Source organism: Cucurbita maxima, unplaced genomic scaffold, assembly GCF_002738345.1.
Source record: "Cucurbita maxima cultivar Rimu unplaced genomic scaffold, Cmax_1.0 Cma_Scf00001, whole genome shotgun sequence".
Classification (NCBI taxonomy): domain Eukaryota; kingdom Viridiplantae; phylum Streptophyta; class Magnoliopsida; order Cucurbitales; family Cucurbitaceae; genus Cucurbita; species Cucurbita maxima.
In genome coordinates, this window is record NW_019272017.1 from 1,500,831 (window position 1) to 1,521,809 (window position 20,979).

The following is a 20,979-nucleotide window of genomic DNA, read 5'->3' on the forward strand; positions in this document are numbered from 1 at the left end:
GGTATACGCGAAATACGTGGCCAGTCTACAGGTATTTTCAAATTTTGATTTTTTAGTCTAAATTTAAGATATCTTATAATCTAAATTTAAGATGTCTTGTTTTAAGATTAGACAACAAGATTAGATTTGGGGAGCCTAATTTTTAATTTCTCTCCCCTTTAAAAATATTTAATCAATTTTAAATACAAAAAACTTATTAGATAAAAAATTAAATATTCAAGGTTAATTGAACACCAACTTAAATTTAAGAATTTATTGATCAAATAAACACTAACACTAACTTTAGAGTTCGTGAATCTATTAAATATTTTTCATTTTTTGTTTCAAATTTTATCCGCATCAAATTCAATTATTAATATAATAAATACATGGGTAGGAGAGAGTAAATCAATCTGTTGGAGGATGAAAACGACTACATTTAGAGAATGATCATAAGTTTTAATCAAGAAATACTCTCTCCATCTCCATCCATTGGTGTAAGGTTTTTTGGAGAATCCCAAAGTAAAACCAGGAAAGCTATACTCAAATAGAAAATATCATACAATTGTGGAGAGTCTAATGTTCATATATCATACCATTGTAGAGAGTTAGTGTTCGTCTAACCCACTCAACTATACCATCGTGTTTTTTGTAAGAGAAAAGAAGAAGAAGAATATCGGAGATAATTATTAAGAATCAAGCTAAAACAAAAACGAAGTCAACCACGGACTGGAAATAGGTATTATATGAAGTTTTGTTTGTAAAAAAAACATTGCCCAAACTACTGTTCATCAACTGTATACAAAAGGCTTTAATCCCAAGCTACTCTCATACCTCAAATCACATTCACCCAATCACAGAAATCGAAGCCAGTATAGATTTCAAAGATGTTCATGAATGTCTATTTTCAAACAAACAGCCATTCTTGAAATCAAAAGGCCAAAAGTTAGTTTCAATTAGACGGGTCAATGATTAAAGAAATGCTATCGAATAATAATATTATATACTATTAGTTAGTCCAGCATTTTAATATGCGAATGAAATGATGCACAACCCTAGACTTTAGAGGCAGAATCATTGATCAAGTCTGTAAGCAACTACTCTTTGAACTTCAAAAAAAAAAACGATCAATCTAGAAAACGGTCAATGATGCAGCACATGGCTGCTCAAATACCCAAGGCGGCAAAACCTTGAGATATATTGACAATGTAGACAAACTTAAAATATCCTAGCAACCATTTGATTTACCTAGTCAATCCTCTAGCGCAAGAGGCATAGACCTGAGTTTGGAACACAGTTGGCGGAGTAAAACTGGTACTTTTGGTCGATTCAAACACCGTACAAGAAGCAGTTTGAATAGCAAGGAAGAAACAGAGCAGTGTCTTCAATAGCTATTGGTTGCCGGAATGGATTTAATTGAATCTGCAAGGTGGTTGGATGTTTTGTGAAAACAAAACCAAATTGATAGTGATGCTCTTGGTGTTAAAAGAGGGGCACCGGTGGACTTACCGGGAACGTAATGGGGTGGCCTATCACACAGCTCAAACAAGAAGCACCAAGATGGCAAGCTTCTTCACAGAAATCAGAAAAGATTGCTGGAACATTTATCTTCTTAATAAGTTCCTGTTACGTTCATCCAAAGAATTGAGTAAGATAATGAGTATAAGAAATAAGAAAATGCTCAATTTATACAGTTTTACTTCTAAGTCTAAATTTACATGCCTAAAACTACTACATGCAATAAATCATATGGTCGTTGGCCAAGAATGTCAACATACAATAGTAGGTAGCCAACTGGAATAGGCAGCAATTCCAGCATTTGGAGCAATGATTAAGTGAGGATGATAATTCTGTCCCGATAAAACAAGTAGTGAGAAGCAGCCGGAAGATCATGTAAGATGAAAAGTGAGCGTGAAAGAAATAACTGAAACACTAGAAGATTGTTTTCTTTAGGGAGGGAGTTCGAGAAAGAAACTAACTTCGGTAATGGCTTTGTAACAATCATGGTAAAGCCCTCTCCAAAGCTTCAACGCCAACCTTGGACGTTTATCAGAATATACACCCCTGTTGACGTCTTTGCTTGAATATTTGCAAACACAATCCATCTGTAGGCATTTAGCATAACTGGAAAGGTCAATGCTCTCACCATCCCTAGCAATCCCAAAGCACCAAGGAAAAATCAAGTGCCAGTTTTAAAAGATTTTCTGATATTGTAATTTATAATGTTTCATAATTGATAGTTAATAGCCAAAGACACAGTAAAGATGTGAGAAAAGGACTAGAGGTAAAGGTAACTTATTTGAATCCATCCTGTCTTCAAGAAATACAACTTACATTTCTTCGGGAATTCTAGGCCCAACAAGCTCTATGTGTATTGTCACCCCGGGGAAAAGTGCAAGCAACTCAGCAAAGACAGAGAGCTGTAAAAGCTCCTTCTCAGGCCCTGATGGCATTGAGCCCAAAAAATGAAATTAAATATGAAATATAACAAGACTAATAGAAAGATATAATCGAACTTCATGATGTAGGTCTGTATGTCTGGGTTTGAGTATCACTCAGTCGCATCGTTAAATAAAGTTTTTTCAACTGGCAGAAAATATTCCTAAAATATACACAAAATCATCGTGTAGAGAGAGAAAAAGTTTCAAAATTCCAGTGTCCTGCCAAGGTGGGAAACAACCAACATGCAATGGAATTATCACAAAGGAAACAGCACTAATAATAAACTTTATCATGTGTTGCCATTCCAATATATAGGACGGAAGTGCCATAATAATAAGTTTTAAGGCTAACAACAACAATAACATGACCTTGGAGATTTCAGCGAGGGTCAGAATCTCCAGGGAGCTCAGGACATGCATTTCAATCATTCTTAATTTCTATCGGAGCAAGGGAGCTTCAAGAAAAGGAATGTAGAGAGTTATTCGTTTACTTATAATTTTGTTTGAATGGATAAGAACCTCTCAACGAGAGTAAGTTTGTTTAGTCCACATACATCGCTAGTAGTTTGCAGGCGCTAATATTTTGGCACTGCAATATTAAATTTTTATTTCCAATTCTTGGTCTCCACTCTTTCTGTGGAAATTGGCAAAGAAATGCCCAGCAAGTACATTATCTTCTAACAAAAAGATGTGCTAATGATCAATTGGGGCACAATGAAGAAAGTATACATAGTAAAATTCAATGATATTATAGACCATTTTTCTAAGAGGAAAAAATAAACATGTAAAGTAATGGTTCTCCAATGTTTAGTCCGGCAATACATAAGATCCCCAATTTTATAAGGTCTGCAGCTTTCATCACTCCAGATACGTTATACATCGGAGAACCAGAAAACTAACATCAAGAATGGATTCACACAACAGCAAGCAGATCCTTTGAACACGATGTTCTGTATAAAATATGCTCGAAAAGTTCCAACAGCAGAGTTGCGTATACTTTACTTCAGTCATATCAAGAACTATTTTATGTCAGTGCAAAAACATTTGGAACTCTATAACAAATTTGTACCCAATAAATTTCCTTCCAGTATTCAAGACTAACCAACAGGAAAAATATTGATTTAAAAAAAAATGCATATAAGAAAAGTCTGTTTGTTGCAGTCAGTATCTTAACATGAGAGAAGCATCTAATTAGATATCCAGTATGGTTACACAACCAGAGTTACATTCTATAGCTAGTATATCCAAATGAAAAATAAACATCCAATATGAGCCGGATGTCCAAAAAAAGCTTGGAGATAAATCATACCTAAATAGTGTATGCGTAATGTGTCACCAAATTCTGGAGTCAAGGGTTCCAAACCAGCAACCTCCATAGCATAACTTATTGTAAGTGGCTGAATTGAGAGATAGAGGGCACATAAATGTTCATCCTATGATGAATATCTTTAAATGAAATCAGAATTTCTTCAGGCAAACTATTTGAATTTCATGCCAATAGTTTGGACCAATTATTTTACAAATTTCGTTCTAAAAGAACTTTTTAGATAATGACAAGCCCACATATAAGGATGCTGGACACAAAAGTTTTTTTTTTTTTTTTCTTAGAATCCATACTAAATAGAATCTAGAATATTGAACGAGATGTAAATCTGAGAAGTCATATTAGGACCAAAGTTAAAACTTCAATATATTATGTGAGATTGATTATGATGCTGAATAACTTGATTAGAGTCCAACCTCATCTAGTTGTAACATACCCAATGAAGAAGCAAAGCAGCAGGAGAGTGAAGGGGAATGCATCTCCAATCATAATAGTCCTTCCAACTGTGTAAACGTTTTGTTATTGGGGAAAGCGGTTCTGCATGTTCATTTGATTATTTCTAGAGGCCTTAACTTCACAGAACAGAGCTAGGAGAGAGATGTACCACTACATGGACAAGAGATTCTAGGTAGAACCCAACTATCATTTAATCTGCAAGTGAAATAGAAATGGCAGAAATAATTAATGGTGAATGTCAAAGGTCCCTCCACAAATAGAACAACTTGCAGATAGAGACCTTGAGTAATCATAGGATGTAGCAGCTTCTCCACAAGGACACTCATATAACCACATTCCGACTTTGTGGATGTCCCTTTTGCTCAAGAATGAACACCTACTCACCTGCTTTTGACACAACTTAACAAAAACAACAGCAAAGGCAGTTCAACAAATTATGTTCAAAAGTAGAGTGTAAAATCAGTTTTATGGCCGAATATTTAGGGTAAAGGATGCAATATCCTATGAAGATATTGATACCTGAACAGCCTCCTCGGAAAATGTGAAAGGAAACTCGTACAAGGCATCTATTCTCTTCATTTGTTGCTCAAACCTTTTGCATTCATCTTTATGATCATTCCAATGTTTAATCTATGAACAATTGTTAAATAAGATGATGGCTTACAAAATGAAAAGGTGCGACAGGATACGCCAAGTAACTTTACAGCTCCAGTGGCATTTCCTATCCTCCTCAGTAGCAATAGGCAAGTAGAATAACCTTGCAGCTGGTGTTCTTTTTCAGATTCAGAACACCGTGTCTTACAAGATGTTGAAGCATAAATTAAAAGACATTCAAAGAGCAACACCAATTATCAACTATTTTAAGCTACACCTTAGAGTAACTCACTCAAATTTTGGTGAATTTCAAACTATCAAAGTTTCTACAGTTCCTACGATGTCGTAGAATCGTCTTAAAGCTTAAAACAGAACTCATATGTCAAAATTCAGAAAGGTTTGTAAACAGAAAAAGAACCTGGTGATCGGCTGAACAGTAAGCAACAGCTCCGCAGCGACCACAGCGTCGAATCGCCGGGCCAATGCAACGACTTCCTCGTCCCTTGCCGGCACACTCCATTTTTTCCCGGTTCCAGATGAGTTCTTTCGCGCCTCGAATCGAATGATAGCACTGGAATTGGGCCTATTTGGGCCTCCTCCTTCTTCCATTCTTCTGGACCGTAACTCGGATCTGTGCAAGTAACCGGTCCATTGGGGGAGTTCTCCTACAAAAACTTTCCAAATAAACCGCCGAACTTAAAAATAAAAATTATGTTAATTTTATTGATTAACTAAATAATAATAATAATTTTCACGCTATAAAAACATCATGTGAAATAAACTTATAAAGTAAAATCAACAGAGACTACATATATTTTTTTTTTTTAAATAATATTAAAAATATATGTTACTATAATTTTTTTGGAATTTTAAATATACAAAATTTTATAAATAAATAAATATGAGTAAATCTATTAATGCAATATGTGAAAAAATATAAAATAAAATATACTTTTCATACTTATATTTTAAGTTGTAACTCTATGCTTAATTATGTTCATTATTGTCATTATTTTTGGCAAATGATAATATATATATTTTTTAAACAAATAAATATAAAGTAGAGGGGGGACATAATATTACCGGATGAAAGCAGCATGTAGCAATTGGCATAGCTTTTTAAGCATGTGAATTTGTTGTAATTCAAAAGGTCGGATAGTTCTTGGATTCTTTTTTCTTTTTCTTTATCCAAATTATTTTGATTTTGACTTAATCATCGTGTTTATACTTAATTTTCATATTAACCCGTTATCATTGGATAATCCTATTGCGGATAACACATTATGTCGGTGAAGATATAATAAATATGTCCCAAAAAAATATTGTTGTATTTATTTTATTTAATTTTTTAAATCTTAGAGAAAATCATAGATAAACATACAAAATATTCGTATCCCACCAAATCAAACATTGATTTAAAACTTAAATCAACCAATAATATATAAAAATTCCACCAAAAAATTAAATAAAAATAATTATTATTTTGATTTTATAATGACAAGACAAGGAAGAAGATAATGGGATTGGTGTGTTGTCGTGATCTAACAGATTGGATAATACAAAATTTCGAAACAACAAAATCAATGGGAGTCCTCCAAAGATTGGGGTGCCACTTTTTTATTTATTTATTATTATTATTAAATATATTAATCTCGCTCGAGTCTCTAAACTTTATATCTTTTAGAATTAAATAGCATTTTATACGAAAATAATAATAATAATAAAAGAGCATAAAAATGTCTAGTATCGTGGAATATGGACCGTTTTAAAACCCTAGTTCGAGTGAAAGGCATTGCTATAAAAAAAATATTAAAAAAATAAAGAATATATATTTATTTCCTGTTTATCCTAAATTAAAAAGAATTATATTTTTTTGTTTTGTATAACGACCGTACAGAGGGGACGTTATTGGGCTAATTTTATGATTAACGAAATACGGTGAATAAACAAATTGTGAAATAAACGTGGCCATTGGTGATGGGGAGTGGGCCCATAATCTCAAACTTAGATCAAGATTCCATTTTGACTAAGCCCATTATGTTTTTTTTTTTGTTTTTTTAATTTAATTTTCCTGGGAATTGTAATTATTATAATCATCGTGTCGTGTTCTATGTTCTTTGTGCCTTTGCCGTGTCCAGAGTGAACAAATATTTATGTTCTGTTTTTCTACTTCAAATGCTTTGCCATATATAAGATTCTAATATCTGTATAAAATATATTTTTTAATTCCAAATTAATGGAACACGTTACAGTCTACGTGGAAAATGAAAGAACATCTAATGAATTTTGTATTTTATTTTCCTTTTTTATATTGGTTTATAATTTTGTTTAAAATAATAGAATTGTCTTTTGGGACGTTGGGAAGCTCCATACAATAAATATAATTCCAAACAACAACAACAATAATAATAATAATAATAAACATGCTTCCGCCGTCTTTCTTTTTGTCTTGCCAGACGCATCACAATTGCATCAAAATTAATTATTTACCTACAAATAAAAATGTATATTTTTCATACTAATCTTCTAATTTAATTTAAACTTTTGCATTTAAGTAAATATAAAGATTTTTACCCTGGTTGAATTTAATTTTTAAATTTTAATTTAAAGTTTGAAGATTAGTAAGTATACACGAATAAATAATTATTCAGCCGGTTGAATTTATTGTATAGTTTAAAAAATGTCTTAACTAAAACCATGAACTTGTCCGAAAGATAGTAGAAGACGTAAATTTAAGGAGGAAAAACAAATGTACGGTTAGAAATATTAATGAACGAATGACGGGACTCAACCTACACTTGAATTTGTCTATAATTTGTGAGTACTTGAATAGTAGGTTAGCACTCTATCTACAACCGAGTAGGTAATTCCTAGTGGACGAAGGTATTTAAATAATACAACTAAACACTTTAATATCTAACAACTGTATATACCCAATAATTTACTAACTCACTTTCTTTTCTTTTCATCTTCATAAATATTTTTAATTCATTTTGAATATTAAATTAAGGTACGCAGAAAATGACTACTTCGGTTATAAAATTATTTAACTAATTTTCATATACCGACCAACTTACAAACTAAATAAAATACTGCTCGTTCTTGTTAGAAAGATTTTCAGTTGTATTCTTCATAAATTTGAAAGTTTTATTTTAATTTGTATTTACCCATAATTAAATATATATTATTTGTAACAAGTCAAACTCTAGATCGCATATATTGTTTTATTTCGGTTTTATTTTGTAGGTTTCCAATCAAAATATAAAATCTTACGTCAATTGGAAAGTAAAACGAAACATTAGTTATAAAAATATGAAAATTTATCCATAACATACGGGTTTAAAATCGTGAAGTTGACAACGATATGTAACGGGCTAAAGCGACACTAGGCCCCAAGGGAGCTGGATTGTGAAATCTCACATTGGGTGATAGGGAAATGAAACGTGTTTTATAAGGACGTGAAAACCTCTTTCTAACAGACGCGTTTTAAAACTGTGAAGTTGCAGCGATACGTAACAGATTACATCGGATAATATCCATTAGCAGAAGAGGTTTCAACACTCGAATATTTTGTTCCCGACTTGCTAACTTCAATCTCATAATTTTAAAACGCTTCCACAATAATGGTACAAAATAGAAAATAAGGGAAGAACTGAACTGACTACGAGAAACCCCAAAGGCAAATCAATCTTGGGAAGGCAAGGCAAGGCAAGGCAAGTCGAGTCGAGTACTTTTCTTCTCTTAATGTTTTTCTGTTTAATTTTCCTTTTTTAATTAATATTTAAGATGTCGTGGGTCCCACACTAGATTTCATCGGGACTCCTCCATATCTTCAAATTCTCTCTCTCTTTGTTTTTTTCTCTATTTACCCTTTTGACTTTTACGTTCTTCTTTTTTTTAACTTTAGTTAAATGTAAAACCATGAGGTCGCCACGTGTCCTACATTCCGCAACCCACGTCCACGACTATGTAAGTCCCAACAAAATTTTCACCGCAGTAATTTGTGTTAGTTAATGACTCCGATTAGAGCAGAGCAGATGGTGTGTCTGGTCTGTTAGGGAACTGCTCGGTCATTTCTTCCCTTGGGATTTGACGGCGTCGTGTCGTCCTTGGTTGACCTCGGTCAACTCAATCAACCTACTTCGATTTGATTCCAACGCGGGTGCACGTAGTCCAATATGTTGACCAAAAAAACCCTTGTCGCTTAAAATCTCGTACACGATAACCAGGGGTGGCGAGGAGGAGATATCGGGCAGATTGCGTTTATTTGGAGATCTGACCCAAGTGGATTTGAGAATCTCATCCTCCGTATCTTAAACGTTAGTTTAAAATCAAAAGGAAAGTGAAATAAAATATTAAAAAGAGCTGATTTGGGATTTCTCAGAGAAGGAGAGGTTTGATTTCCCCGATAGGGACTTCTTAAGGACACAAACATACCGTCTTGTCCTCTGTTTTAACCCTCCCACTTCATAAACCGCTTTATATTACCCTCTTCCATCGCCCCTCTTCTCTTCAACCTTCATCAATTTCCCTCTCCCAATCCATGGCTAGAACCCCTGTTTTCTCCCGCCGGCGGAGGTCCGATCAAATTGACACTCGAGATCGCTTCCCCACCTCTGATTCCGAAGTCCATGTTCTCGCCGTCGATGATAGCCTCGTCGACCGTAAAGTAATAGAGCGGCTCCTCCGCCTCACCGCCTGCCGAGGTCAGTTCCTACCTTGTTATAATTTTGATTGTTTATTGGGAAATTCATTTATGGGTTTTGTTGGGTTTTTTCAGTTACTGCTGTGGATAGTGGAATCAGAGCTCTACAATATCTTGGATTGCAAGATGAGACGAATTCCCAAGTGGGTTTCGATGTAAGTGATCCGGGAATTGTAAATTTGAAGTCGTTTTCTTATGGGTTTTCGTTTATGAACTTTTTGGGACATGGGTTTGTGAAAAAACAGAGCTTGAAGGTGGATATGATCATTACCGACTACTGTATGCCCGGAATGACAGGCTACGAATTGCTCAAGAAAATAAAGGTATAATTTCTAGCTTTTGATTGAAATTCGAAGAAGGGAAGTGGGAAATGGAGTGTTAAACTGAGTGATGAACAGGAATCTTCAACTCTGCGAGAGATTCCGGTGGTGATTATGTCGTCGGAAAACGTGGTGGCGAGGATAGACAGGTGTTTAGAGGAAGGAGCAGAGGATTTCATAGTGAAGCCGGTGAAATTATCGGATGTGAAACGGCTGAGGGAATATATGGTGGGGGACGAAAAGACCGGAAGTGAAATAAGTTGGATGAACAAAAGAACGGTACGAGAGTCGTCGTGTGATGAAGCCTCATCATCACCGTCCATTTCATCCGATTCTTCTCCATCATCATCATCATCACCGTCCATTTCATCCGATTCTTCTCCATCGTCTTCATCACCGCCAGATTCGGTTCAATCCACGCCGTCCCCATCAGAGCCGTCTTCACCGACGTCCACCCAATCCGACGACGGATCTAAATGAGAACAGCAGCTCATCATCCCCCCTTGTTATTATTTTAGAAAATTTAAACATCTTCCTCCTCTTTGTTTCTCCCTTCCCTGTCCTGTCAGTTTTAACGGTTATTAGTTTGAAATCCCAGTTTTGTCACCGTTAAGTGTTGGCGTTTAGGTTACCGCCGTTATTTTCTAAACCGCAACGCGTTGGGGTTGTCCGATCATTTCGGGGGACAAGGCATGAGCCGTGATGTACAATTCATAGAGTTCAATCATATAAATATATATTTAAAAAAAAAAAAATTGAAAAATTATCTATGAATATTTTGTCATTTTGGGGTTAATTTTCTTTGGAATTATAAAATTGGTCAATTAATTATTAACATTACAGAATATATAATTCAATTGCTACTTTCTTTATGGTTATGACGTGGAAAAAAAATGCATGAATTCAACAACAACAACAATAATAATATATAATAAATTCAAACAAAAAATCTAATTGAATAAAAAAAAAAGATTTTCATACAAAATATAGGCTGGTTATATAGTAATCAAGTTGATGAAAAAGAAAGTCCAACTCAATGAATTTTCATAATATTTAAAAATAAATAAATAAATAAATAAAGTTGGTTTTTTTTTTTTTTTTTTTTGGGCTGGAAAAGTCATTGGATTCTTATGTTGTCAGGAGACATGAAGCCAAGAGAGAGTCGAGGTTTAAAGGTTGTCGGTGTGTGTGTGGTCCTGAGATTAGATGGATGGGCCAACTAAGTGGCCCATCACCTACTTCAAATTAGGATTTGCCTTTACAGATCGAAAATGGGCTTTTCCTTTTTTTATGGAAGGCCCATTAACAATCATGCCATTCACTTTCCCTGATCTGAAAATTTCTCCATTTTTTTTTAATTTTTTAAAAAGAACTTTTTTATACAATCAAGGTGTATTAATTATTGTCCTTTGGGTAGTGTTTCATTGACTAAGGGCGGGTGGCATTTGTCAAATGCCACGGCTATTAGATATTATCCTTTGGGCTTTCCCTCATGGTTTTCTCCTCAAGGTTTTTACAACTGTCGACTAGAGGGAGGTTTCTACCGTTTTAAAAGAAATGTTTCATTCCTTCCAACGAATATGGGTCTCACAATCCTTAGAGACTCAGCATTTTTCCCTCTACAACCAATGTAGAATTTCATGATATCAGAGCTAGACACTAGGTGGTGTGCCAGCAAAAAAAACCTATCTTAAAACAGGGAAGAAAAGGTAGGACTTTTAAGTTGTTTGGAGATGGGAGAGCGTTTACAATTGAGGAGATTTCACATTGCAATTTGAAGGTAATGGAGGAGTCGGTCAATGTCTGTATGCACGCCAATGAAGGGAAGCATGGAGGCATCAATGTCAACAACTCACCCATTTCCCCCCCCTCCCCCCAAAATTTGGATCCGTTTCCCACCTCCAATATTGCAAAACCTAATCTTTTATCTTCAACTTAGGGTTATACCAATGGATATACTTTTTTCTTTTTATTTTTTTATTCACTCAATTATTACCATTTCAGTCCTTAAATTAAGCTGAATAGAATTGGTTTAAATAATTTAGTATTCTATTTCAATTTTATTTTTAATATACATTTTTACCAATTAAATTTGTGGAATATTTTAAAAATCTCTAGAAACTCAGCATCAACACAAAAAATGTGGTTTAAAGTAAATTTAGGTTTATTATTATTATTATTATTATTATTATTATTATTATTAAATAGGAAATTAGTGCCCCAATTATTGAAACCCAAGTTGATAGAATAATTAAAAATTATGGAGAGAAAGACCAAATAAAAGAATCAAAGTTGGTGACCTACTTCCTACCCTCACCCATCTTCCCTCACCTTCAAACAAATTAAATGCCTCTCAATATCCTTTACTTCATTTTCCAAAAAAGAAAAAAAGAAAAAAAGAAAAAAACAACTTTATAAACCAATGGCAAATTGCAACAATTTTGGTCAACTTCTTCGATAAATGTCGGTTGAAAAATTAAATTTTTTAGAGAAAAAAATCTTCATAATTTGAGAATACCATTAAATAAATAAATAATTAATTAATTATAATAATGGTATTATAAAATTTATGATTATCGCACCCAGCCACAGCGAGTTGTATTAAATTTTGTCAACGTCAACTCGGTCGGGCTTTGCATTCATTTGACTTTGACGGGATCATCATTCCATCCATCCAAACCCTAATTTCCTTCCCTCTTTATTTCATTATTTTTTATTTATAACATTATCATTTCAATTATTAATCAACGAAGATTTACTTTTTCTATGGTTTTTTTTTTAATTTGTTTTGAAAGGTTAAATTAACGCGTAACGCACATTTCAAAAGTGGGAATATAATAATTTCAATTTCAATTAAATAACTGAGTCCAGCTGTGTAATAGAAGCTTTTTTGGCAACTTATTTATTTATTTAAATTTAAATTATAAAGAAATTAATTGGAGGAATTTACTTACATTGAAGAAGAACAACAACTCAACTAACTGCTCGCATTGAAACTGTCAGCCACCAAACTCCAAAACACACACGACCATCTCTTTTTACCTTCATTTTCAAAGCTTCCATCGTTTGCCATATTTTTGCTGCATTTCCTTTACCTTTCCCCCGCTCTCTCTGTTTCTCATCGCCCAATTCCGCCATGGCTATGCTGCTTCAGCTTCACCTTCGCCGTCAGCCATGGCCTCTTCATCTCCTACTTCTCTTCCTCTCTGTTTCCCCTGTTTCTTATTGCCAAGACACTCCACCTCAAAATATCGAAACTTTCTACCCAATTCTTCCTCCACCACCGTTCTTACCTGACCATCCGCCGCCGCCGCTGCCGCCCCCGTCGTCGTCGTCGACGACGAGGACCATCGTGACGGCGGTGGCTATCACTGCAGTGGGCATGGCTCTGATTTCCACGGTGTTCTTCTTTTTAATCCAGAGATACCTGGTCAGAAGAAAACAGAAAACAGAGGAGGTGAATTCGGGTCCGGGTCAGGGGCCGGTGTCGCAGCCGGCGGTTGCTCGGAATGAATTTGCGCGTGTTGATGGGAATCTTAAGGGGTTTATTGTGGATGAAGATGGGTTGGATGTGATTTATTGGAAGAGACTTGAAAGAAGGAAATCTAAGAATAGCTTTGATCGGGGTGATGGAGAAGGAAATGTTCAAGCAAATCGAAGCAAAAAGTCAGAGCCTGTTCAAGAGATTCCTTTACTTCGAGGAAAATCTTCGAGTTCTCATGTTAAAATTTCACCGGAAGATGAAGAACCCCGTCGTGTTACTCCTCCGCCACCTCCGCCACCGCCCCACATTAACAACCCTCCGCCATTTACTGGGAAGTCTGTTCAGGAAGTTGGAAAACCATCGAGCAGTTCAATTCTTTCATCATCTGCACCACCGCAACCAACGGCAATTCCGGTACCTCCGTCACAATCTCTCATGGCTGTTCCTAACAATAAGTGCTCTGTTCCACCACCACCGCCGCCAATTCCAGCCAAGACCGTTTCAAGACCGCCACCGCCGCCTCCTCCCATTGCTACCAAGACCAATTCAAGACCGCCGCCACCGCCTCCCATTCCAGCCAAGACCAATTCAGCAGCCCCACCTCCCCCTCCAATAGTGGCCAAGGCAAATCCGGCAGCACCGCCGCCGCCCAAGGCCGGCAGTTCCAAATTGCCGTTACGGCCTGCACCTCAAAAAGAGGGTAAATCCTCTGGAGAATCTTCTACATCGGCCGACAATGGTCAGGTTAAAATGAAACCTCTGCATTGGGATAAAGTGAACACCGCAAATGCCGATCATTCCATGGTTTGGGACAAAATGCAAGCCGGTTCTTTCAAGTAATCATCTTTTCAAACACCATTCTTGTTTCTTGAGCAAATTCATTCGAGTACTGATTCATTTCTTGTTTTGGCTACAGATTTGATGGGGATCTTATGGAAGCTCTGTTTGGATACGTCGCAACCAACCGGAAGTCCCCCCGGAGTGAGGCTAATTCTTCAGTAATCCCCACTGGCCGGAACTCAGGGCCATCGCAGACTTTCATTCTTGAACCCAAAAAGTCACAGAACATAGCCATTGTAGTCAAGTCCTTGACCATTCCTCGCAACGAAATCCTCGATGCGCTCAACGAAGGCCAAGGCCTCGAAACAGATATTCTTGAAAAACTCACGAGAATTACTCTGACACAAGAAGAAATTTCTCAAATTCTTGCTTACAAAGGAGACCCTCAAAAGCTTGCTGATGCCGAAACTTTCCTTTACCATCTCCTCAAATCGGTTCCATCTGCCTTTGCGCGGTTCAACGCCATGCTTTTCCGATTGACTTTCGGCTCTGATATTCATCATCTAAAGGAATCTCTAGAAATTCTGGAATCGGCCTGCAAGGAGCTTAGAACTCGAGGGCTGTTTCTGAAACTGCTTGAAGCAGTTCTCAAAGCTGGGAATCGGCTGAATGCGGGAACTGCAAGAGGAAATGCCAGAGCTTTCAACCTTTCAGCTCTCCGGAAGCTCTCGGATGTTAGAAGCACTGATGGGAAAACCACTTTGCTTCACTTTGTGGTGCAAGAAGTCATCAGAGCAGAAGGGAAAAGGTGTGTTTTAAATAGGAACAAGAGCTTGAGCCGTAACACCAGCCATGCCAGCGACAGCAGCGTTAGTACTTCCGATAATTCATCTTCGAAAGAGGACAGAGTAAATGAATACATGATGTTGGGGTTGCCAGTGGTGGGAGGTCTGAGCGCTGAGTTCTCTAATGTAAAGAAGGCAGCAACGATCGACTATGAGAGCTTCGCCAACACCGGAACGTCTCTGACCAGCCGAACTGCAGAAATCCGGCAGCTCATGGCTCAAATTGGGAACAATGGAGGTGGGTTTGGGAAAGAAATGAGAGGGTTTCTTGAGGCAGCAGAGAGTGAGCTGAAGGTGGTGAGAGAAGAACAGACGAAGGTGATGGAGCTCGTGATGAAGACAACAGAGTATTATCAAGCTGGAAGTTCAAGAGATAAGGAATCAAATCGGCTTCAATTCTTCACCATAGTTAAGGATTTTCTAGAAATGGTAGATCGGGTGTGTGTGGAAATTTCTAGAAATCTCCAGAAAAGAAGATCGTCGACAGTAAATGTGGGTTCATCGCCGGTGAGATCGAAGGCCATCTTCCCTAACCTGCCGGCAAATTTTATGTCAGACAAGTCAAGAGGGAGTTCTAGTGATTCAGATAATGAATTCTGAGCAAATCTTGTTCATAAACCGTAAACTATTTTTTGTGTTCTTGTTAAATTAATGTACATAAAATTCTTAATCATGAACAAAGATGTAATAATAGAGCATTTTATCCTTGAACAACTATTTTGGTGGTAAATTACAGAAACTCTGATTTTACAATGGGTGAATATTATTCGATCCAAAAATAAGACTAACATCATGGCTAATCCAAAAAGTTCTCCATCTAGTATAAAATTGTATATATATATATATATATAGCATTTGCAGCTATCTGAAAGAGAATAAGACAATTCTAAGACAATTCCACATCACACACAGATGCCTTTTCCTAGTTATATTATTAATTGGGGTAGCTTCGAGACATCCCCGGCCTTTCTGTATATTACTATACTAATAAGCCTCATAAAGATGACATCATCTGCTTCATTATACATCCTACCCACTTCAATCTACAGATTCTGGATGGACAAAGACGGCTACTTTCAGGGGAAACAATGAGTCATGAGATGGGCCCCTTCAGGAATACGTAATAATTTTCATCAATGTCCAACCTGATTCAGTTCCCATTGTCAATACATTTTCCTGGTGGCTGATGGTTTGTTTCCAATCAACAAAACTTAAGAGCGAAGCCCATTCTTAGAGGCATCCTGTATAAGCAAATGGTATTTGTGTTACCTACTGAAAGAAAAACAGAGAGGAAGCAAAGCAATAGTTCTGCTACTATTTTTAGTTTCAAGTGAACGGTAAAGGCAACGAAAGAAAAACAAGCCCATCTTTAGGCAGCTTCTGATATTTGGCCGCAAGATATTCAGAATTGTTGGCCATTTGATATGTGAAAAGGACAACTAGGAAAACTGATAGTAACTGCATTAGGATAGAGTTACAAATATCGTTAAGGTATTAAGGGCAAATTATTAATTGTCCAGAGAAGTTGTTATGATAATTTGTTAACAATAGAGTGAGGCTGAAAGGGGAAGGTTAACATTGATTTAGCTGGTTTAGGCCTTGAGCGATCACAATAAAGAGAGGATCCAAGCACCTCGAATTACTTGGTAGTTATCTTTGTTTTTTCCTATCAAAATCCCACAAATCATTAACCAGTTTTGAGCGTATATTCATTGCACGAGCAAATATACAACAATAATGTGACAGGAATACTATTAGGAAAGAATTAGGGCATTGAGGGTATATTAGTTGGGAGTTTATTATTGTAGTTGGTTATAAACAGAGGGAGTGGGGAAGGAGAAAGGTAGGCAATTGTTTAGTGGATCAGGCTTGAGTGAGAATACTCAAGAAATGGGAGAGGTGAGGTTCCAAGTACCTGGAATACTTGAGATATCTTGTAGTTCTTTTACCTTTTACACTTCAATAAATTTGAGTTATACCATAATGTAATTAACAAAGATAAAATAAACTACCATACTTCAGCTGACCTTTGATTTCGATAGAAGATTTGTTCTTCCTCCCACTTTGGTATTTAATTTCTCCTCCACTGTCTGAGATGGGGCAACCTTAGATTTTGATTGGAGGCTGGTTCTTCCCGCCGCTTTTGCATTTGGTTTTCCTTCCAATTTTTTAGATCGGGCAATGCTGGGCGTTCTGCTGTCTGTACTTCTCATTGTACCACTTACTTTGTTCAACCTATCACATAAAAGAAAGTTATCGTCATTTTTATACAAGAGGGAAGCTTTGCTAAAAAGAAGTGATGAAATAACCCAGGCTTAAATGAGTTACTAACTGCTGGTTCCGGGAAGATAGTTATCTGATCATTTGCTCATCCAAAAAGAGAACAACTAAATTTAGGACTAGTTCACATGTTATTTAGCAAAAGGTTAAATAATTTGCAGAAAGCTGCCAATAATGGGTTGGAACTAATGATTGAAGAAACAAATGGATAACCTAATATGACGGAGGAAAGAGATGGACCGTATGATTAGCCTATACGTGCAAGCAGTGTATAGCTAAAATTCGGTTGTTATCAGAAGTTGTAAATATAATAAAAGGAATACCCTCCATTCTCCTTTTTAGCAGCCATGGAAGTAGAGATTCTTGTTGTTTCTTTCTCTTCTGAAGGAGCCTGTCCGTAGCATAGAGTATAGGACAATATCAAGCAATGATAAACTTGATTATAAATAAATCGACCATATGTTGCTTAATCAATAAAATTAGATAGGCAATTCTGGAGTAATTTGCAACTGAAATAGCAAGAGGATCTAACCATCTTATGCGCAGAAGACCTCTCTTCCTGAGACAATTTCATTTGGTTGAAACTGTTCTGAAATGTCTTAAATGCTCGCTTCACAATGTCCTTGTCCCCCATTTTCTCCATGATGAAAGATCTTCTAATTCCGGTAACAGAAGATGGATCAGAGTTGGGAGTTCCCAGACTAAGGGACATATGCAGGGATTTAGGAGCCATTTTCTTGGTTTCAACAGAAGATGGATTTCGGCTCTTTAATAGAGACGAATTACTTCCCTTGTTTATAGAGGAGCGCAGCACACTTGACCGTGCTGCAGGTGTGGTGGGTCCTGATGTTGTCTTGGAGAATTTGGGGGTGGAAATCTGGGGTGCTTTGGCTGTGGATGATGCTGGTTTTTTCTTGACACTTGCACTGTTTCGTTCCTTGACTACTGGAGTGGTCTGCACAAACAAATGGAGAAAATTGAAGTCAGTGAATCCAACCTAGCAACTCCTAACAATTTAAATGTACATAAAAGGGTCACCTTCTTAGATTCTTTTGGTTGATTCGGTTTTAGAACCTGCTGTTTGACTTTAGATGCTGCCAATATTTTATTGGCCAACTTTTGTGTAGGTTCCTTGGTGCTCCGAGATTCAACTGGAGAAGGAGTTTCTACTTCTTTCACTACAACTTCTTCTTGCTTGCTTATCTCGGAACCAACACAATCCCTTTTGCTACCCGGTTCTTCCTTTTCACCATCTGGTGAGCTTTCAACATCATCCGTCACCACTTCTTGGAAAACACTACTGACTTCACCAACCAATGTTGTGCTCTGCTCAACTTCTTCAGCAGAAACGTGGTGGTTTGACGTCTCAGATTCAGAATCAACCCTTTGAATGTGGTCCATTAGATCTTCTCCACCGTTCAGTTCATTTGACAGTGTTGTGTTGCGTTCCATTTCCATCTCCTGCTCCAGTAACTTAGACTTCCTATCAGCTATCTTCTTGTAATGAGCTTCAAAGTAGGCCCTCTTCTGAGCAACAGATCCAGGCGTTGCGTACTTCTCAACTTCTTCCAAATACTTATTGGGAGAGAAAGTCGACCATTTCTCCCAAGACAGTAAATCGTTCTCAAACCTACCGAAAGAAACCGAAACCTCAAGAAGTGGCTTCGCCGAAGCACTCTCTTCCATCTGTCAACACGGAGCCACAATCAAATCTAACCATATACTCAAACAAGTAAGGCTACGGTAACTCCAAAACAGCATAAACCACCGTCCAACGATTCCTCCATCATAAACGGAAATCAATCAACAAATCCAGAAAGAAAAAAGTAATAAAAAGCAAGAATAAGTTAAAATACTTGGGAATCTTGGACAAAATTTAGGGCGAAAAATCGTGTACCTCATGTTCGTCGTTTAGAACATCCACCACTAATGATTCCTCCATAGATTCTCGAAATGTCAGAAATTGAAGAAACAAGTGAGGTAGGGCGGCAGGATTTCAGTGTAAAGAAGAAATGGAGATGAGTAGGCCACTGGATCGGGATAAAAGAATCGAAAAATTAGACAAAAAGAACCGAGTGTGGATATAATATTAAATGAATGAACGTCGAGCGATTTTACCTTTTACTGGCTTCCTCCTTTTGCCTGCACACCTCCATTATCACCCACTCAGTTCCACCTTTCCAAACAGCATTGAAAAAATTGTTTGTTTTCGGAAACTGCAAAAGTAATATGCTCCATCATTGCACTAAAAGAAAAAAAAAAAAAACTCCATTGAAAGCGCGCACAGATCCACCCTACACGAACTCAAGAAACCAACTGTTGGCGTTGGGATTTGAAGACATATATGGATTCAAAAATCACACAAAAGTTGAAATGATTGTGAAGAAGTGAAGTAAAAGGAAGATGAAATCCAAGGGAGAGAGGATTTTTTGTGTATGTACGTATAATTGAATTCATACTCTCGGTCGCAGTTGCAGGGTGAAAGCAGTTGGATCAGATCAGCCACAGTAATGAATTAAAATTATGTAAAAATATAATAATAATAATGAAGGATGAGTAAGGAGTGTTTTAGAAAGAAAGTCTTGTCTGTAACATCGCAATGTTCTTCTTCCTTTATTATCTAATTGCAGCGTCCCTAACGCTGTCGTTTTATACCTCCCTCTCTCCTCCTCCCTGTCGGGCCTGGCCCATTTCCATCTCCTTCGTCCAATTTTTGCCCCGACTCCTGGGCCCATCTGCATCTCCTTCCACACCCTATTTTGTTTTTACTCACGTGTTTAAAAAAAAAAAACATATTTGGATAATAACTCCCAATTTTAAAGGTGTATTTTTTTTCATATGGTATAAAAGGTAAGTTTGAAAATGGTGTTTAATTATGGACAAAATTACTTCCCCATTTAAGATGATGTAGTTCAGATAAAGAACAAAAATAAAAATAAAAACTTTAAAAAGTCAAAAGCTAGATGCCACAACTTAGTTCTACACATTTTCAAAATATAAACAAGATATTCTTAGATTTTTAATTTATTTATGAATTATTATATAAATCTAATACTGCCATTTTTAGCACTTTATATTATACATTATTTTTTTATGAAATTATAGAGGATATTTATTAAATTATAAATATAATGATGAAATTAACATAATAATAAGAAGTTGTTGGGTGTGGAATTATAGGGTATTTATTAATTTTAATCTATCACCAACTTTTAGTTGCAAAGAATAGGAAAGCTCACGAAAACAACCATTAGAATAGGTGCTTCATTCATTTATGAATTTACCTAATAACATGGTTACGTAACTTAAAAATGATGAAATGGATAGACAGACATCAACCTATTGAAATAATTAGTATGAAAATATGTTAGAATGAAAATTATAATTTATTTTCAAAATAATTAAATTTAAATTAAAAAAAAAAACATGACGCGTTATGTGTGTTTTATTTATACATAATATTACAGCGTTGACTCGGAAAATTAAGTGGCGTTACAAAAAAATATATTTAGGGAATTAATTGAATAATAAAGTCATGAACTTGAAAATGAGTTATTTTAAATGGTCATGTGAACGGGAAATAATATCGAACGTCAAAACCACGGAAATGCTTCTTTCACCGTAAATTCCCTTATTAACCTTAAATAAGCTCGAAATTACATAAATGCCCTTTGAGCTTTTAACCTTAACGTTCCCTCTCCTGGAAAGCCAAAACTCAAAATATGGATAGAAAGGGAATTTGACCCTAATTAATTTAGTTAATGCATAGAT

The 20,979-nt window shown here is 36.2% G+C and overlaps 4 protein-coding genes across 10 annotated transcripts; 2 read left to right on the forward strand and 2 right to left on the reverse strand.

The window, feature by feature from the left end:
- Positions 1-983: 983 nt before the first annotated feature.
- LOC111488584 (zinc finger MYND domain-containing protein 15) lies at positions 984-5,339 on the reverse strand. Its single transcript, XM_023136413.1, has 11 exons — positions 5,213-5,339; positions 4,720-4,830; positions 4,481-4,599; positions 4,349-4,395; positions 4,181-4,281; positions 3,730-3,817; positions 2,314-2,422; positions 1,959-2,130; positions 1,758-1,829; positions 1,489-1,602; positions 984-1,401 (listed from the first exon to the last, which is right to left on the reverse strand). Exons 1-11 carry the CDS (start codon positions 5,312-5,314, stop codon positions 1,309-1,311), a joined length of 1,128 nt encoding a protein of 375 aa, XP_022992181.1. The 5' UTR covers positions 5,315-5,339; the 3' UTR covers positions 984-1,308.
- Positions 5,340-9,170: 3,831 nt separating this feature from the next.
- On the forward strand, positions 9,171-10,560 carry LOC111465933 (two-component response regulator ARR5-like). Of its 2 annotated transcripts, XM_023110537.1 has the most exons (4): positions 9,171-9,500; positions 9,575-9,654; positions 9,745-9,822; positions 9,898-10,560. In XM_023110537.1, the coding sequence occupies exons 1-4, from the start codon at positions 9,338-9,340 to the stop codon at positions 10,297-10,299; spliced, it is 723 nt and encodes a 240-aa protein (XP_022966305.1). In that variant the 5' UTR covers positions 9,171-9,337; the 3' UTR covers positions 10,300-10,560. The 2 variants fall into 2 exon arrangements, with proteins under 2 accessions (XP_022966305.1, XP_022966220.1); XM_023110452.1 differs by having other exon boundaries at positions 9,575-9,822.
- Positions 10,561-12,732: 2,172 nt separating this feature from the next.
- LOC111465458 (formin-like protein 4) lies at positions 12,733-15,642 on the forward strand. Its single transcript, XM_023109887.1, has 2 exons — positions 12,733-14,139; positions 14,220-15,642. Exons 1-2 carry the CDS (start codon positions 12,956-12,958, stop codon positions 15,526-15,528), a joined length of 2,493 nt encoding a protein of 830 aa, XP_022965655.1. The 5' UTR covers positions 12,733-12,955; the 3' UTR covers positions 15,529-15,642.
- On the reverse strand, positions 15,373-19,809 carry LOC111465542 (protein WVD2-like 7). Of its 6 annotated transcripts, none has more exons than XM_023110249.1 (8): positions 19,668-19,809; positions 19,327-19,424; positions 19,106-19,238; positions 18,247-18,894; positions 17,741-18,163; positions 17,532-17,599; positions 16,956-17,163; positions 15,373-15,462 (listed from the first exon to the last, which is right to left on the reverse strand). In XM_023110249.1, exons 3-8 carry the CDS (start codon positions 19,148-19,150, stop codon positions 15,427-15,429), a joined length of 1,428 nt encoding a protein of 475 aa, XP_022966017.1. In that variant the 5' UTR covers positions 19,151-19,238; positions 19,327-19,424; positions 19,668-19,809; the 3' UTR covers positions 15,373-15,426. The 6 variants fall into 6 exon arrangements, with proteins under 6 accessions (XP_022966017.1, XP_022966071.1, XP_022965859.1 ...); XM_023110303.1 differs by having other exon boundaries at positions 19,650-19,784; XM_023110091.1 differs by having other exon boundaries at positions 19,507-19,784.
- Between the last annotated feature and the right edge of the window lie 1,170 nt (positions 19,810-20,979).

Bases quoted from the DNA above. Each gene is read 5' to 3' on its own strand.
- LOC111488584 (XM_023136413.1), bottom strand. From the start codon at position 5,314: ATGGAGTGTGCCGGCAAGGGACGAGGAAGTCGTTGCATTGGCCCGGCG. The intron at 4,831-5,212 runs GTTCTTTTTCTG...AATTGTTCATAG, and splicing joins ACTGTTCAGCCGATCACCAG to ATTAAACATTGGAATGATCA. The intron at 3,818-4,180 runs GTATGTTACAAC...CTCTCAATTCAG, and splicing joins CTGCTTTGCTTCTTCATTGG to CCACTTACAATAAGTTATGC.
- LOC111465542 (XM_023110249.1), bottom strand. From the start codon at position 19,150: ATGGAGGAATCATTAGTGGTGGATGTTCTAAACGACGAACATGAG. The intron at 18,895-19,105 runs GTACACGATTTT...CCGTGTTGACAG, and splicing joins TTCTAAACGACGAACATGAG to ATGGAAGAGAGTGCTTCGGC. The intron at 17,164-17,531 runs GTATTCCTTTTA...TTTATGTGATAG, and splicing joins GCTAAAAAGGAGAATGGAGG to GTTGAACAAAGTAAGTGGTA.
- LOC111465458 (XM_023109887.1), top strand. From the start codon at position 12,956: ATGGCTATGCTGCTTCAGCTTCACCTTCGCCGTCAGCCATGGCCTCTT. The intron at 14,140-14,219 runs GTAATCATCTTT...TTTTGGCTACAG, and splicing joins ATGCAAGCCGGTTCTTTCAA to ATTTGATGGGGATCTTATGG.
- LOC111465933 (XM_023110452.1), top strand. From the start codon at position 9,338: ATGGCTAGAACCCCTGTTTTCTCCCGCCGGCGGAGGTCCGATCAAATT. The intron at 9,501-9,574 runs GTCAGTTCCTAC...GGGTTTTTTCAG, and splicing joins CCGCCTCACCGCCTGCCGAG to TTACTGCTGTGGATAGTGGA. The intron at 9,823-9,897 runs GTATAATTTCTA...AGTGATGAACAG, and splicing joins AATTGCTCAAGAAAATAAAG to GAATCTTCAACTCTGCGAGA.